The sequence below is a fragment of the Neovison vison genome, chromosome 7 (assembly GCF_020171115.1).
Source record: "Neovison vison isolate M4711 chromosome 7, ASM_NN_V1, whole genome shotgun sequence".
NCBI classification, from domain to species: Eukaryota; Metazoa; Chordata; class Mammalia; order Carnivora; family Mustelidae; genus Neogale; species Neogale vison.
Genome location: NC_058097.1, coordinates 195,084,300 through 195,102,630, shown reverse-complemented (window position 1 = coordinate 195,102,630; position 18,331 = coordinate 195,084,300). Strand labels below are relative to the sequence as shown.

Below are 18,331 nucleotides of genomic sequence, written 5' to 3'. Positions count from 1 at the left end.
TTAAAATTTAAAAATGTATGTTCCTGGTCCCTCCACTGTCTCTAGATAATAAGGTAATCCCTTTCAGAGTAGTCTAATCTGTAAGGACGAAGTTCTTACACAAAAACAAAAGCACAAGTAGACAAGCAAAAACTAAACAAAACAAAACAAAACAAAAAAACACACTAAAAAATACCATGCTAGTCTCGAGTGAAAGACTGGCAGAGCCACGTTTTACCCTAAGTACCAGATTTGTAAAACAAGGGGAACGTGATGTGAAAATTTAGCAGAGTGGAAAAAGCTACACGAAGCTACCAGTACAACTGCCTCTTGAGCTAATTAATGGGGGGGGGGACGGACGGACACGCACACTTCTGAAGGCTAAGACTGAGCTGATTTCCTAATGGGGATGTGATGTAATACTGGAGAGCCGCCGAACGAGGGGGACAGGCTGACAAAGGGAGTGCAGATGCCAGAGTGCGGGCGAAGCCTGCGGCGGCAGGGAAGGGGAGGGTCACTACAGAGCGAAAGAGGTGTATCCCACAAAGGACGACTTCAGGGCGAGGGGAAGTGGCCCCGCAGACCGAGGACACGGGGGGAGGGCCAAAGCGCGGCGGGGAGGCAGCTAGCAGGGGAGCGGCGTGACATCTGGCGTGCGAGCCGGCAGGGGGCAGAGCAGGCAGGATGTCACGTGGAGTGGGCGCTACGGGAGCCGAGAGGGTTGCGTGCAGACAGAGGGGGGTCTTTCCCACCGCCTGAAAGACTGCGTTACTCACAGGAGTCGCGGACTCTTCTTGCCCTGAGCTGGAGACGGGGGCTTCGCGGCCTGGGACTGCTGCCCTGGGGCGTCGGGAGGCCTGGCGCTGGGGCTGCTCCTCCGCCGGCGGGGATACTCGGCCTTCCTCCGGCGAGACACAGCGGCGGCGGCGGCGGCGGCGGCCGCAGCGGCCCGGCCCCGGTCTCGACCTCCCCTCAGCACGCGGCTGCTAGTGGTCCCCGCAGGCGCCGCCACCGCCGCCGCCGCCGCAGGGTTATGTTGTTGGGACTCCTCTGGAGCCGCCTTGGCCGCCGCCGCCTCTCCCCCTTCCTGGTCCTGCTGCTCCGGGGGTCTCGGCTCTTCCGTCTCCCCCGGCATCGGGGCTCGTCCGTCCCCCACCCCCTCGTCCCAGGCGGCGGAGGCGGAGGCGGCGGCAGCCGCGGCGCTGCTCCCCCCGCCCCCTTTGCCTCCCGGAGCGTCCGGCTCAATCTCACTCTGCGCTCCTCTTTCCCCCCCTCCCCTCCGCCCGGCTCCGAGGGCGCCCCCCCCCGCCCCCTGCCACTCAAGGCCCGCTACCGCTGGCGGCGCGCGCGCGCCCGCCACAGACGTTCAGCAGACCAATCGGAGAGGAGGGACGGCTTCCTCGCCCTGCCCCTCGTGGTCTCTCACGCAGCGACGTCCCCGGTTCCTTCCCCCACCCCTTCCGTCAACCAATCAGGAAACGGCTCCAAGGGAGCGCGCGAGGTTTCCTTCCCCGCGCACCCGTTCTCACCGTTAAACGGCTGTGTCTCGCGACAATCCTAAAGTGACCTTCCTCCACCCCCACCCCTTGCGCCACGAGCTCAGCGCGCGCTGGGGGCAGTGGGAGGAGCAGGTCCCGCGAGGAGATTGGTGGGAGGAAAACGCACCTTTTCCCCCGTCTTGCGCGCACGCTGGACTGGCTGCGCGCGCACCTGCCTCCCTAAGGAGCCGCTAATGCCACAGGGCTCTTTCTATCCTTCTTCCTTAAGCCGCGGAAGGAGCCTTGGCGTTCTTCTGCCTCCGCCCCGATCCCACTTTCCTGTGTGTGGCCTTTCTGTCCCCAGCGCCGCCAGGTCTTGCGGGAAGAAGGGGGAAATTTTTTGAGTTGTCGCTTCTCCTTTAAGAAAAAAAACCCCGTCGACAGCCGGATGAAAGTCTCTGAAAAAATGGCGGCGGTAGGACAGAGGCGGGGTCGTGAGGGCAAGGATGGCCCGCCTCTTGGCGCATGCGCAGCGTTTACTTGTCAAAAGGCATCTTGGGAAATGAAGTCTCAAATATACTTTGAGAAAAAAAATGAGAAAGAAGGGGCGGAGAGGATGCTGGGAGGTTTTTGACTGATGCACGATGGGAAAGGTAGTTAACTTTTTCTGCAGTCGGCGTTTGCTTTTTCAGGGAGGTAGTGTTTCCGGGTTAGGCCGCAACACCCGCACAGATCCGAGCAGAAATGGCAAACCAGTTGCTGGTCGGGATCGCTTGGGATGGGTTTCCCGACTTTTTCCGTTGGTGTTGGCGAAAGCTTTCTTGCTTGGCCACGTCAGTGGCCCTTAGGTCGGGTTGGTTACTCCGCACCTCCTAGCGTTCTTGCCTGCAGTATTCGCTTCGTCATTCTGTGGCTCCCTAACCTGTGAGCTCCTGGAGGTCAGGGACTGAATCTGGATCTGTCAGGTGCTCGGGACGGAACACAAATCCCACCACTCATTTGGGTCTTAATAATTAAGTCTGGAAATTGTAAAGTGGCTGTTCTACCAAATGTTTTCGGTGCCAAGGAGCTGGCGTCGGCTGCTTAGCTTGGCTGTGGTCCCTGGGCTGCGGGAAAAGAGGAAGGGGGAAGGGTTGTTAGCGTGATTCTGTGACCTAGTCACAGAAACCCAAGGCCTCCTTCGTGCTCCCTGCCTCGAAGCCACTTGGCTTCTGTGGTTTTGAATGTTTCTGCTGCACAGGAAGCACAGTCAGAATAGCAGCGTTGTCAGAAATTACTTTCTGTCCGCTAGCGCGTGCAGCTAAATTATCCTAAATGCGTCAAATGGCAGTTGCCATTTGTTTTCCAACTTGCATTCAGTGAAAGCAGTGGGTTTCCAGCATTCCTTTCATGCACTATAATCAAGGAGCGGTTTGAAAGAACGGTTCTTAACCTTGGAAAATAAAGCATCTGGGGATAACACCCCCCCCCACACACACACACTTACAGAAAGCGGATGGAAACAAGATCTCGGGATCCAATTCTAAATTTCACATTAATCATTCATTTAAACTGAAGATACAGTCTAATATTTGCAAGCCAAGGGCTGAAGTGCATTTTTCCTTTCAGTGTTTTGGCTCAGTTACCACCACAGATTAGGCAATTGTTTTATATTCCCCAAGCGTTCTGCACTTTCATAGGACCCGTGACATTTCAGTTGTAAAAACCATTATGGATTAGTGAGAATGGGAATTTTTTTAAACCCATTTGGACTTTTGAAGCAGACTTTTGGAACAGCACTGACATCCAATGGCTGCTCCAAGTAATGCAGAGCGGGAATCTCCTTTTTATTTTAAAAAAATATATAAAAATAAAAAAGCATCATTGGGGAGAGTATGTGCTTTTGGGTAAATTGGAAGGGGAGATGAACCATGAGAGACTATGGACTCTGAAAAACAATCTGAGGGGTTTGCAGTGGCGGGGGGGTGGGAGGTTGGGGTACCAGGTGGTGGGTATTATAGAGGGCACAGCTTGCATGGAGCACTGGGTGTGGTGAAAAAATAATGAATACTGTTTTTCTGAAAATAAATAAATTGGAAAAAAAAACAAAAAATAAAAAAATAAAAAAATAAAAAAGCATCACAATGGAAAGGGAGAATGAATGATTCCTTTACATCACCCAAAAAAAGACCATGTATTGCAGAAGAAAGATCACAGGGATTGAAATTAAATCTGGGTTATAGTAAATAGTTAAGCTACTGTAATTCTGTTATCTTTAGGAAGTTACTATCCCTTGAATCTATTTCACCACTGATAAAAATGGAGAGAATATTATGTTTCACAGAGCCATAATTATAGTTCTTTACATACTGCTATCTCGTATTTGGCCTTTTGTAAATGTTTTATTTCATTCAAGGTGAGTAAAATCACAGTGGTAAAAAAGGTGAAAAAAATGTTAATCTCAGAGTCCCTCAGAGAAACTGCTATTAGGCAACAGAACTAAGCAGAAATTATTCTTCCCTGAGACATTTGCAGCTAAACACCTTGTGTCTTGTCTTCCAGTTTCATTCTTCATGATCACTATAACTGTTCGTGTTTTGGACCGCAGAAAGAACTAATAGTCCTGAAAATCGGATGTGACAGCTACTCTGCACTGCTTTTAATGGATTTACAGTCTATTCAGGAAAGCAGGTAAGCATAATTTCTGGATCATTGAGTAAATAAAGACAGCAAAATGAATTGGTTGCTGGTTAACTCTGATGGAAATTTTATGAAGGAAACCACTTCCATGCTCATCAGTTTCACACACACACTCACACACTCACATTCACACACATACACACACATACATGTGCACAGTCACAGTGGGATACCCACACTGGGGAAAAACATAAGTGCAAGTCTGCGATCCCATGAATTCAAAATGAATCCTGGTGTATAGGAGGTGCTCAATTTTTTCAAAGTTAATTTTGAATCTCGCCCTCGCCAATGCACTAACAAAACTCAAATCCTACTACCCATCTTTCTATGTCCCATTTTCCAAACTTTAACTTACCCCCCACAAAAAAAAAGAAGAAGAAAAGAAAGGAAGAAAGAAAAAGAACGAAAGAAAAAAGGAAAGAAAAAAAAAAAAAGAAACTCACAAAATCAAAAGAGAGGAAGTGCTAAGCAAATACAGGAACCAAAAGGGTATAGAGGCTGCTTCACGCTGTCTCACTCAGTTCCTTTGCGGTCCTCTTCTTCAGCACATGCCACAGCAGTTCCTCACAACCTGTGGGACCAGAGCATCTTGGGTGTGTGACAATGGAAGAGTTGGGTGAGTGAGGGCCTTCTTGGAGGAGAAACTCTGGGGGAATGAAGACTTGACTGCCATTTCTGTGGTGGGGTGTGCTTCTAGCCAGAGGGAGGGTGGTGCTGGAAGATTGTGCTTCCACTTCTCTCATGAGTCCAACCAAGAGTGAAGCATGAGGAACTATGATTGTTTTGGGGAACTATTGGTTCAGTCTTTTCAGTGGCACAAATAGGCTGAAAGTTGGGTGCTCACCAGGGTAAAGTATGCACAAATACTTTTGGACCGAATTGTGATTTTATTATGAGTATTTGCCCCTTGGGGGCTGTTGGAGGCCATAGGGTGGCCACACAGTTGGCACCTACAGATTTGCGACTTAGGAAGAAAAAAAGAAAAGGGAGAGGGATAAAGGGGGTGTTATAAGGAAAAGAAATGGAATAGAAGAACGAGAATGAGGGGTCTGTAAACGTTGGAGCAAGGCCAGGGTGGTTTCATTTGTTCCATGGTTTAGTATTAAATCAAGGAGAATTAGCGCTAAAACTCCAGTGATTCTGTTGCTAAGCTTTTTATTCAGAGGAATTCTGAAGTAACAGATTACTGTGGACTGCAAATATGATACTCTTTCCATTTCGAACAATTAGAACCAGCAGTGAAACAATTGGCCACATTGCTCAGACAGATCCCTGACTTCCAATCTTTGGAGTAATGGAAGGTTTGTCATTCTTGGGATTCATTCCTTATCCTTTGCTGACTTTTGTTGCTGGCATCCTTATTAGCACTAAGTCACTAACCTTTTACTCAATTTCTAAGCTGTATTAATACACAGTGTTCTGAGTTTTTGTATGTTTGGCGTACATCAAAAGTGTGAACAACCTAAAACATATCTTGCATATTGTCTTGGTGGTGGTGTTAATTGTTCGCAGTGTAATTTGAGAACTAGAGGAGCAGAGAGGAAGATAAGCAAATTACAGGAGGGAAGAGATGTTAATGAAGAGGGAAAGGTGGTATTTAATAAATATTAAACTGTTTTGGAGGTAGTCTATTTTGAAGCTTGGGGTAGAAAGTATTTTGGACTTGGAGCAGAAACCAGATTCTTAACTCTGTGAGAGTAGGGAAGTTCACATTTCTGCCTGAGTTCAAAGTCCAGCTCCCTCACATCTAGCCCTTCTTTCTTATTTTAGCAATACCTAATGGCTTTCATGTGGGTAATTCAAAAGGGAAGTAATAGCTATTTAGTGACTTAAACTAAAACTTGACATTTTTGTATATATTAACCATGTTAATGTCTGAAGCAACTCTCTGAAATAACTATTATCTGCTTTGTTTTTTCTTCCAATGAGATAACCAAGAAAAACAATAAATGTTTTTCAGCATCACTCCCAGGAGCCCCTGACACCAAAACTGATTAAGCTACAAAGCAGTCTCCTCTTTTAGCAGTGCATTGGCTCAGGTGTTCCAACCAATTGAACAACCCAGATAATTTAAAATAATTAAAAATTAGATTTGCACAGTTTTCCACTACTTGAGCAGGATGAATGGTAGAGGAATCTGGTCCAGAAATGTAGAAAGTACCAAGCCACCTGGAAGGTGATATTCATGTAATCTATCTTTGTTCGGATTGTCAGTAGCTCAGTAACTACCCAGACTTAGGGTTGTTCGTTCTTCCAGCCGCAGAGAAATAGGGTGCAAGACAGGTCAGCAAAGGCAGGCGGTATTTCTTTTTTGCAGTACTTCCTCCAACCTTGATGGTTTGTTTCTGTCCAGCAGATTTTACCTAAACTTTCATTACTTGGGGATGCTAGATAAAGGGGAACCAGGAACAGATTCTGGCTCTGAATGAAATCATTCCAATCCATTGAGATCCCCCAAGAGACCTCACTTTATCCCTTTTATGTTAGTGTTGATGTTACCAGATTTCTGCAGATGAAGGGCTACAGGGAAGGACCACAGAGTTTTCCATCTAATACCTCCCTCCACCCCTTATAATCCCACATTCGTCATACTAAAATTAGTCATCTGCAAATTACGGGATCTGGCAGAAGGTAAGAACATCTTGGGAGTTGGTGTTATGTGCACTCCTAGGAAACAGGAAGAGAAAGCCCTGTTAACTCATGACCCAGAAGAGGGAGTTTCACTAACTTTGGTTCACTGATGCTTCTAAGGGTAACCTTCTCCTCTTAGACATATGGTTTGCTTCTCTTACAGAGAGTATCCCTTCTCCCCTAATCTTTACTATAAATGTCTTATTATTTTGAATCCAAGATCCATGACGTCTGGTTGGAGCAAAGCTTAGAAAATAGAAGAGGACTATATCTTCATAGAGGGGTATAGAACAAAAGATTGGAACCCAGAAGTCTGGCATTCAATCTGGCTAGTAAAGTTATGAGAAAATTAGTCTTTCTTTCTCTTTCCACATTAGTTTTTTTTTTTTTAATATTTATTTATTTGACAGAGAGAAATCACAAGTAGACAGAGAGGTAGGCAGAGAGAGAGGTAGAGGGAAGCAGGCTCCCTGCTGAGCAAAGAGCCCGATGCGGGACTCGATCCCAGAACCCTGAGATCATGACCCGAGCCGAAGGCAGCGGCTCAACCCACTGAGCCACCCAGGCGCCCCCACATTAGTGTTTTTTTTCTTTTTTCCTTCTTTTGAAAAAACGTTTGATTATGAGGAATTTTAAAAAATATATAAAAGTGAAGAAAATAGTTTAATGAAATCTAGTATACTCATCAACCAGCTTAACAATGATCAACTCTTGGCCAGTCTTTTTTTTTTTTTTTTTCCAATTTATTTATTTTCAGAAAAACAGTATTCATTATTTTTTCACCACACCCAGTGCTCCATGCAAGCCGTGCCCTCTATAATACCCACCACCTGGTACCCCAACCTCCCCCACCCCCGCCACTTCAAACCCCTCAGACTGTTTTTCAGAGTCCATAGTCTCTCATGGTTCACCTCCCCTTTCAATTTACCCAAATTCCCTACTCCTCTCTAACGCCCCTTGTCCTCCATGCTATTTGTTATGCTCCACAAATAAGTGAAACCATTGGATAATTGACTCTCTCTGCTTGATTTATTTCACTCAGCATAATCTCTTCCAGTCCCGTCCATGTTGCTACAAAAGTTGGGTATTCATCCTTTCTGGTGGAGGCATAATACTCCATAGTGTATATGGACCACATCTTCCTTATCCATTCATCCGTTGAAGGGCATCTTGGTTCTTTCCATAGTTTGGCGACTGTGGCCATTGCTGCCATAAACATTGGGGTACAGATGGCCCTTCTTTTCACGACATCTGTATCTTTGGGGTATTTACCCAGGAGTGCAATTGCAGGGTCATAGGGAAGCTCTATTTTTAATTTCTTGAGGAATCTCCACACTGTTCTCCAAAGAGGCTGCACCAACTTGCATTCCCACCAACAGTGTAAGAGGGTTCCCCTTTCTCCACATCCTCTCCAACACATGTTGTTTCCTGTTTTGTTAATTTTGGCCATTCTAACTGGTGTAAGGTGATATCTCAATGTGGTTTTAATTTGAATCTCCCTGAGGGCTAATGATGATGAGCATTTTTTCATGTGTCTGATAGCCATTAATATATTGACCCATTCCTCTCAGTCCTGGATTATTTTAAAGCAATATCAGATATGTCATGTTCATTGGTAAGTATGTCCCTATTGCCCTTAATCTGCAGAAATCAAACAATGTCAAATAGTATAATCCACTGTTTTGCAAACTTTTAAAAATCATGACCTGTGGTAAAAAAAAAAAAAAAAATCCACCAGAGATCCACTAATGGGTCTCAACCCCTAATTTGAAAAAAATTGTAATAGAATTGCTTGATTGTGTAGACGAGTAAACAGCTTCAGAGAAGATCATATCATGCCAAGATCATCCTGAGAATCCACATGAAGATGGGGACTGGAATGTTTGACATGAAGTTAGTGCAGGGGCTACGATCAGATAGCCCAGGATTAGACAGGATCTGCATCAGTAACAGTGTGACACTACTTTTTTCTTTCTCTTTTTCTTTTCTTTCTTTTCTCTCTCTTTTTTTTTTCTTTTTTTTTTTTTAGAGGGAGAGGGTTGGTAGGGGCAGAGGAAGGGGGAGAGAGAGACTCTTAAAGCAGGCTCCACGGGGCTCAGTCTCACAACCCTGAAGTCTTGATCTGAGCTGGAATCAAAAGTTGGATGCTTAGCCAACTGAGCAACCCAGGTGCCCCAGTCTCTTTCTTGATCTATAAAATAAGGACAACAATATCACCTGCCTTAAAGCTTTAGGATGACTAAATGAAATACAGAAATTCCTGAGCATAGTGCCTGTAATGTGTCAATTTTTATTAATTATTAATTTCATTGTAACAGAAAAGTAGTTTGATACTTGTAAAGTGCATTTGTTTTGTTTTGTTTTGTTTTTAATGAAGATTTTATTTATTTATTTGACAGAGATCACAGGTAGGCAGAGAGGCAGGCAGAGAGAGAGGAAGGAGGAAGCAAGCTCCCTGCTAAGCAGAGAGCCCAATGTGGGGCTTGAACCCAGGACCCTGGGATCATGACCTGAGCCGAAGGCAGCAGCTTAACCCACTGAGCCACCCAGGCACCCCAAGTGCATTGGCTTTTTCCAAGAAAACTACAGCAGAAACAAATCTCAAGATTTGGATTGCAATGCCATCTTGCTTGATTTTGCAATATCTATTTTCTCCTTGATCTCCACCCCCCATTTTTTTTTTTTTACCTTATATGCCCTAAAAGACAGAATACTTCTACTTTGTTTTGAAAATTTTGTTCGTACTTGGGATATAAGAAAACAATAATCAGGGTTAAAAAAAGCATTACTGTGTTGGTACATTTAGAAAAAAAAATTGTTATTATACTTTCCTGGTAGGATTTACTTTTTTTCTAAATGGGGATCTTTGTGGGCAACCCACCCTAAATGAATGATAAAAATTAGTGCCCTGAAATTTAAGAAGTCAAATTCTTGAGAGATGCTGTGAAATTGAATGCAACCATAGGAAATAGGTCACGCTATGTGGAGGCATTAAACATCTTCTGGGAGAATAGACCACATCTTGAAGTAACATAAGAAGTAAGGGAAGATATTGAAGATAGTCTTAACCCAAGAGAGAAGAAGGAGGTGTATGGAGGCACAGGGGTGATATTTAAGGGGTAAATCATCCCATGTTCTGTATTAGGATTCTCTTGTATCTTTTGATATAGATGCCTTATTGGAGGAACTGGAGCACTCCACCCTCCAAGACAGTGATGAACCCTCCAGCCCAGCTCCTCTTCCCCTCGATCAGCGCTCCAGAAAGGACAGTGACCTTGCTGAGACTTCGGAGACCATTGTTCAGAATGATACAAGTTCCTTGCCGGTAACTTTTTGTTTATTAGAGTACCTTAAATATACAGTTTGAGTACCTTTCTGAAAATTAATTGTATCTTACATAAAGTGATGTGAAAAAAGAATCATGTATCCAGGAAAGAGAAAGAAAAATCCCTCTATGATAACTTAGAATTTAGAAAATCATCACAGAAGAATAAGCCTTTGAGAACTGAACTTTTTCTAATGAGGGCACGGTAACACAGTATTCCCTCATTTACTCAGAATATTCTGGTAAGACTCTCTGGGTATGAGAGCTGCGTGTTGCAGTTTGACTGGAATGGCACTCACCAAGACCGGGGGTGGGGGGTCACCTGGGCGAGGCCAAGTGGCAGCTCAGACAAGTCTTATCAGCATGACTTTTTAAGGTCATAACTTTCCAGGTCTTATTTTCTTTTGAATGTATTAGGAAACTCAATTATTAGTATACCTACAGATGGTGATGCTCTAGGGAGCCAACAACACAAATAAGCTAAACTCATCAAAATGATGTGTAAGAAAAACCCAGAAATCCAATTTATTAATTTCTGGCTAGAGTCAAAACCATTCAAGTAGAACAAAGAATAGAATTTGCTGATACATATCTTCCCTTGCTGTTGGTCAGTCTACATGAATCTACTTTATAATTAGGAAGTTGCTTGATGAGAATGGAATTAGTTTAAGAGGAATTAAGTAGATACTCTTCATATGTGGTGCTTTGAACCACAGTACTCGGATTCATTTGTGTACGCTTGGTATGAAATCACAGGTTGCGTGGACCTGAAGTTTGAGCCTGTGGTTCGTTCTTCCCTCCAGCTACATATACATGGTTTTAAGGATGCACATTTATTTCTCTGCTAGGAAGATACTGTCTTTTTCCCTCAATGCAAGATCATAGCCACAGGCTCTTAGCTGGTTTGCTACACTTGCCACCTGCATTTTATTTTCAGAATAGCAGCCAGAGTGATCCTGTAAAACTTAGATCATGTCATTCCTCTACTTAGAACCCCACTGTGATTTTCCACCTGCATTTGAAGTAAAAGCCATGGTCTTGACCCTGACCTAAGTGGGGTGACTGTGTGTCTTGGCTCACTTGGAAGAGCCCTGGGTTTTTGCTTGTTTTCTCAACATTCTGTTATTGGCTTTGCCATTTACCCTAGATTTCCCATATTTTATGAAGTTTTCTTATTAGTATTCCCACTAACATAAACCAGCATGGGTTGATAGACCTCCGTTTGGCTCTTCTGGCTTCTTCCAACGTCTCATCTAGTAGCAAGTGAAATATATTCAGCGAACAGAGTTCTAACTTTATTATGGCTCAGTCCAAAAGATGGCTAATGATAGCTCTTCTCTTCTTTTCCTGCTCCTGTTCAGACAAATCCTAACTGGTAAGCACCCTTTCAGGTATAATATGCAGGGTGCTGTTTGTTAAAGCTAAGAGCTTAAGCACAGTCAGGAACGGCCAACTCCTCTGGTCTTAGGTGGTGGCAGGAAAACTTCTGAGGCATTTCCTCCAGCTGTCCATTTGGTATACCACCACTCATGTTCATGAGGTGCATGGAGCCTCCTCAGGGTCAGAGGAAAATATGGGAACCTGTGGCTTAATGTCATACAAATTGTGTTTAGGAAATAGAGGCTAAGCATTGCACTGAGTGTAGCATAATCTAAATGTTCTCGGTAAAGCAGTTTTGGCCTTAATTGTACATGTAAAGCTGTAGCTATTTTATTATTTGGCAATGCTTTTATTTTTGCAGTAGATGCTTTTAGCAGCATTTGGCTGAAACCAAAACCAAATCCAAAATTACATGTTTAATCTTCTCAAGAAATTGATGATGAATGTGTAATTTGCACAAAATATTTACCAACATTTCCTGGCCGCCCTGGAGGCCAAGTGGAGAGGTTACTGCCCCCTTGGAAGACAGGAAGACACAGCTATGGGGAAGAAGCATCAGCCTCCCCTTCAGAAGTTAATAGTTTAAGAAGAGTGTGCCTGATGCTTTAACATGTACAGTTGCAAGAGTTGTGTCTGCCTGTCAGAGGGAAGTACACCTTCCTGTTTGGATCAAGTGATGCCTCTAAATTGGTTTTGCTCATTTTCAGTTTCAAGGTATCTGGTGCTTGTAACTAAAGTAAACGTGATGATTGAGTTGGCTCCCTTCGTAAGCCACCAAATAATGTCCGCTTTATATCAGTGCCGCCTCAGTCAGAAGATTTGTTAATTCCAAAAACTTTTGTTTTTTTTTCATCCAATCCAAAGGATCTAAATAAAAATACTTGGACATTCATTCTTCTGTCAAAAAGAATTAAAACATCTGATGTTGTTCATGCCGTGGTAAATTGAGTTGAAAGTTCAACATTGAAGACAAAGTGGGTGGGGGGTGGGTTTGGTGATAATATGAATACAGGTTTTGGTGGAGCACAGATTTATGGTAAAAAAAAAAATGTTCTTTACAGATGTAAAAATCTATAAAGCAGAAACGTGCTTGGAATTGGTTGTGATGTACACAAAATTCATGACTGCTTCCAAAGAAGCGGCAGGATTCCACCAATCAAAATAGAAACTGCAAATGTCAAAATTTACAAATATGTACTTACACAATTGCAGTACATATATATAACTCGTCTACAAAGTTCTCGTGACAGAAGCTGATGTTGAATACGGAGACATTTCAGCATGGCTGCATAGGCTTTTTCTGTGTTGCCTGTCATCCGTCAGATTTTAGAAATGCCGGAGCCTTTGAAAAAATGCTTTGTAAAGCAACTTAAATATAGGTTGCATTATGTGCAAAATCAGTCAAAAATATTTAATCAAATTATTCAGTGAATGTAGCATGAAAATTCAGCTTTTGAAGCTTTTAGCAAGTTGCAATTATGTAAAACAAAGCTTGCAAAAAGGAAGGAGCTCAAATGTCTCTTGACAAAAGCTGCGGAGGAATTGAACAAGTTAAAAGATGGGAGCTCAAATGTCTTAATTACCTAATTTGAAAATTGTGCTTTGGAAAAATCTTGCCTTTGATGGAGTTTCTAATTTTAATTGGATAAATTTATATTCTCCACCAGAATGGGATGGAATTGTGAAGGCCTATGATTTTGCAGTATCTACATTTGGCAAAACTTTAAAAAGAATCATGAATAGAGACAACTTAAGAGCTCATCTTGTAAAAACATTACTGAAGAAAGGTGCTCTGAGTGGAGGCAGAAATATAGCACCTGTGAAAATATTGGGGTAGAAATATTTATACATTTTAATATGAGAAACAATTGAGGATATTCTCCATTTAGCAGAATATGTCCTGAACTTAGAGAATTAGCAGCAGTCAAGCAGGAATATTTTGTGTGGAGAAACATCAATTAATTTTGTGTGGAGAAACATCAATTAAAAGTGTCAACATCTTCAAAATATATTAACCATAAAATGCAACTCTACAGAAGTTTGCAGTTTTATTAAAAACTATGAAAATAACAAGATCATATTTTTAAAAAGTTATCTTTCAAAAATGAAACCAAGGCATTAAAAAGATATCTTTCAGAAAAATTTCTGCATCACAACGTTAGAGACAACAATGGCTAGGCAACCAATTAAGGTATGTGAGTCTATATCAAGAATAATTATTTACTGTGCTGTTTAAAAATATTCAAATAATTAATATAAAAGTTTTGTTTTATTTTTTTTATTTTATTTATTTTTTTTTTTAGTTATTGTTTAGGGGCAACTGTGCGGCTCATTTGGTTAACCATCTGACTCCTGATTTTGGCTCAGGTCATGATCTCAGGGTCATGAGATGGAGCCTCACGTCAGACTCCTCACTCAAACGGAGAGTTGGCCTGAGATTCTCTCTCTTTCTCCCTCTGCCCCTTCCCTGCATGTGCTCACACTCTCTCTCTCAAATAAATAAATCTTAGAAGAAATTGATGTTTACAGCTACATGTCATTTAAAAGTATTCTAGAAAATTTTATTTTGAAAATAAGTTTTCGGGGCATCTGGGTGGCTCAGTGGGTTAAAACTCTGCCTTCGGCTCTGGTTGTGATCTTGGGGTCTGGGATCAAGCCCTGCATTAGGCTCTCTGCTCCGTGGGGAGCCTGCTTCCCCCAATCTTTCTCTGCCTGCCTTTCTGCCTACTTGTGATCTCTGTCTGCAAATAAATAAATCTTTAAAAAAAAAAAAAGAAAATAAGTTTTCAACGGAAGTATTTTGTAGGTTCATCAATACAATAAAACCAAATTTTTAGTCAATAAATATATATTTAAAAATTATGTGGTATTATTTTTGGTAATAAAAATCCCCTCATTCACGTTCAAGAACATCCCATTCTGAACAATAAATTATATGGTCACCCTGCTTGCTTGATCTGGCCCCTTTTACTCCCATCCCTGTCTCACCAGTTCACTGTGCACGCTATCCTGGCCTCCTTTCTGTTCCACAGAGGGTCTCCTGGACCGTGTTCCCTCTGAAATCTGCTTACCTTTCTCACCTTCTATGAGTCCTCACTCAAGTGTCCCCTTCTCTGTGAGTCCTTCCCTGATCAATATAATTTTAATTGCCATCCCTCCCCCATTTCTCATCTCCCACCTTCTGATGAGTTTTACGTACTAATAGATTTATTCTTTTTCTTACTAATTTTTTTTTTTTTTATTACCTGTTTCTCACCACCGTAGTGTAAGATTAGGGCAGACAAGTTTTGTTTGTTCATTTGTTTTTCAACTGCTGCATCCCTGGCCCTGGCACATGACAGGCACTCAGTCAATATTTGTTCAATAAATAAGTGAGCTGCTGGTCAACTACCCTTTAAGAACACATATTATTATTATTATTATTATTATTATTTTGTATGTTAAATTTAGTCATGTTATAGTTTTCCCCTAGACACCATCCTGTCTAGTTAAGGGGCTTTGTTCTGATTCATTTTGTTTATTTATTTATTTGTTTGTTTTTAAAGATTTAAAAAAAAAATTTATATATTTGACAGAGAGAGAGATCACAAGTAGGCAGAGAGACAGGCAGAGAGAGAGAGAGAGGGAAACAGGCTCCTTGCTAAGCAGAGAGCCCGATGCAGGACTTGATCCCAGGACCCTGAGATCATGACCTGAGCGGAAGGCAGAGGCTTAACCCACTGAGCCACCAGGCACTCTGTTCTGATTCATTTTGTTTGTTTTGTGGTTTCTATGTGAGTACAATCAACTTCCCGATTTCTTGCTTTGGGGGCAGGGAAAGGGACACTATTATTTGTTCCCATTGCCAACTTCTCTGCTTAGAATGTGGCCTTTTGCTGTAGGATGGCTGGTATTCCTCTGCCTTGTGAATGATCTCAGAGATACACTAGTTATCAGTCCCATTTAGAAGCTAAAAACATCCTCTAATTCAGGGTGTAGATAGGTGCCAACATTCTTCTAAAGATAATCATTCTCTGCTCTTCTCTGTCACTTGTATGTCTTAGGTACAGCTCGTGTATACGACCCATATCCAGGAGCCCAATATCTACAGGTATGTTTTTTATTAAATATTTTAAAAAGTTAAAGTTATGAGATAATTGTTATCATCCATCCATGTTTGGACAACAGTTTGCTTTAGCGTGTGTTCATTATTAGACTCCTGCTAAGTCCCTCCTCCTCTTTCACGGTGTTTGAGCAGAGGTGGAATTCTGCCAAGCTCAGCTGGCAGTTACTCAGGGTATGTGGCTTCTAGATGGGCTGTCCAGTCTGGTGGGCTCTGCTGTTTCCTTCACCACCTGAAAAAAGTGTAAATAGTTCGAGTCACCCCATATGTTTCTGCCGGACCACTCTAAATAGCATGCTCCAGTTCATGGAAGAGGAAACACCTAACGAAATTTTAGCAAGATGCCAAAACCAGATCTAGGATCAGGGTCAGACTGAGACAAGAGGGTCTCTGCAGCAGACTACTGAAAATATACTTCTAATGAATCGGTACTTCTTCTTTCTATATTTGCTCAAGATGTATTTAGCTGGGGAAGGGGGTTTCCTTTTAAATACGTTATGTACTGAAACAGATCCACTTACTAAATCGTTTCTGCTGGCCAAGGCTGCTTTTCTTGTTTTCTCTTCAAGTAGTGCTTGTAACTTTAAAAAAAAAAAAAAATCAGACAGCTTTCTGGGAAACAAATTGAAGGGCTTAACTAATTAAAAGGGAAACAAGATAACAAAGGTTCATGCTGGTAAAGAGTATCACACCACACCTTATTTGGTTCTAGAATTGCCGCCAGTAGTGCACACATAGGATGCCAAATAAGGGAAGGACCTGTGTTATCATGAAGTCTTTTTATAACTTCCCACCTGAGGACACTTTCTACTTTGATGGGAGTAAGGCCAGTTTATTAATATAATTTCCAGTTTATTCCAGTTCCAGGAGACTGGCTAGTGGGATGTCCCCTAGACAATTACCCTGTCCATCCTTTTTGTAAAAAAAAAAAAAAAAAGACCAAAATAAGCGAAACAACAACAAAATAGTGCCTGGCACGCATAGGCTTTCACTAAATACTGGCTTTTAAAAACTAGGATACCAGGACTTCAGTAGAAATATTAGTGACCACAGGCCCGCAGAACGTAAAAACCAGCATGACCAACACCGATTTTCCTGTGTAACTGGCATTGTGATCAACTGATGGCATCCAATGTCTAAGTCTTTGATCTTTTTCCCACTGGACCCATTTCTTTTCTTTTCTTTTCTTTTTTTTTAAGATTTTATTTATTCATTTGACAGACGGAAATCACAAGTAGGTGGAGAGGCAGGCAGAGAGAGAGAGGAGGAAGCAGCCTCCCCGCCGAGCAGAGAGCCCGATGGCTCCATCCCAGGACCCTGGGCCCATGACCTGAGCTGAAGGCAGTGGCCTCAACCCACTGAGCCACCCAGGCGCCCCCGGACCCATTTCTTTTTCTTGGTCTGCTCTGTATTCCAGGGGAGCTGACCCCTGTTGCCTTTCTCAGGCTTCAACCAGTGGCAGGCACTGTGCAGAGAGCTGGAGGGCGGAAGACAGGGCAAGCAAGTCAGGACAGGCCCTTCCCTAGTCTCTCCACTACATCATCATCCCAGTCAGCAGCTGCACCTCATTTATGGCTTGGGCTAAAGCAAGACTCATCTGCTGCAGTTCCAGTAGGTGCCTATCTGCCCTGGCCCCTGGCTTTTAGCAACTTTGCCTTTTGTTGTTGGTGGTGGTGGTGGTCCCTTTGGCCTAATGGCTACCTGCTGTGGCTAATCTCTGAGTTACTTTAATATCTTTTGTTTGCTTCTTTAGTTCTGCCATCACCTGTGTAATCAAACTTCTGGATTGAATTCCTTCTGCTTACTCCCAGTGTGTTTGCATTTTCCTGAATGGGCAGTGACTGGTTTACCGTACTCCCCAAGTAGGGAGTGATACTTGCCCTGTCGATCTGCGTGGGAGACCGATAGGAAATCCAGGTGGTCTCGTCAATATGTAATAGACTGATGCAAATCCCTATGACTGGCGTAGCTCAGAGCTGATAAAGCTCCCAGGTACAGATAGCACTTGAGACTGAGAAACTAGACTCCCACATTCCAGCGTCCACGATTTCCTTCAGCTTGCTTAAGTGAACTGAATATTACTCCCAAACTTGAAACTGTATTCAATACTAAGTGATGCGATCGTATTTCTAGCGTAGTTATATATATCAAGAGCAATATGAACAATAATTTAGAAATGTGCACATGAACAAAAACAATTTTGGTAAGAATAAGGAGAAAAAAATGCATAAAAAAATTACGGAGGAGTGAACGGGAAAACTCCAGCACAGAGAATCCCCTCACGTGAGGAGTCTGTATTCTTTTAAGCACATTTCTTGTATTTGGATCTTATTAAAATCGCTGACTCATGAATTAGACTGTTGTTCATGATGTAGCAAAGCACTTTTACCATCTTCAAGATGTGAGGGGACACCTCAAAGGAGCTTTGATTTCGAGATTCCTCTCTTTTTTGGAACACTTCTTGTGATGTCATCACCAACTCTTTAAGGCCTTTCCATTCTTATTTAGAATATTATATTGTGGACTCAGTTACTATTAGGTTATCACAAAAATGGTCTACTTCTCTTTCCTTCCTGCTCTACGACTCTTGCTAAAAATCGGTACGTATTTTTTTTTAGTAAGCACAAGGATAACCCAACTGTGAGATGGATAGGTTTTTAGGATCATACAGACTCATACAAGAAGCTACATTTAGGGGCACCTGGATGTCTCAGTCGGTTAAGCATATGCCTTCGGCTCAGGTCATGATCCCAGGGT

At 42.7% G+C, this 18,331-nt stretch overlaps 2 protein-coding genes across 5 annotated transcripts in view; one reads left to right on the top strand and one right to left on the bottom strand.

The window, feature by feature from the left end:
- Positions 1–1,157, bottom strand: part of ZFP91 (ZFP91 zinc finger protein, atypical E3 ubiquitin ligase) — a 50,238-nt gene extending 49,081 nt beyond the window's left edge. Inside the window, exon 1 of one of the 2 annotated variants that reach the window (XM_044259369.1) lies at positions 756–1,157. In XM_044259369.1, the coding sequence (XP_044115304.1) occupies positions 756–1,114 (359 nt within the window). In that variant the 5' untranslated portion in view covers positions 1,115–1,157. The remainder of the gene's footprint in view (positions 1–755) is intronic. The other variant, XM_044259368.1, reaches the window with a different exon arrangement.
- Positions 1,158–1,570: 413 nt separating this feature from the next.
- The window catches only part of LPXN (leupaxin), a 39,173-nt gene continuing 22,412 nt past the window's right edge, over positions 1,571–18,331 (top strand). Inside the window, exons 1-5 of one of the 3 annotated variants that reach the window (XM_044259366.1) lie at positions 1,571–2,395; positions 3,999–4,127; positions 4,682–4,752; positions 9,938–10,092; positions 15,516–15,562. In XM_044259366.1, coding sequence (XP_044115301.1) covers positions 4,099–4,127; positions 4,682–4,752; positions 9,938–10,092; positions 15,516–15,562 — 302 coding nt within the window. In that variant the 5' untranslated portion in view covers positions 1,571–2,395; positions 3,999–4,098. Of the gene's footprint in view, positions 2,423–3,998; positions 4,128–4,681; positions 4,753–9,937; positions 10,093–15,515; positions 15,563–18,331 lie in introns of all 3 variants that reach the window. The other 2 variants (XM_044259365.1, XM_044259367.1) reach the window with 2 other exon arrangements.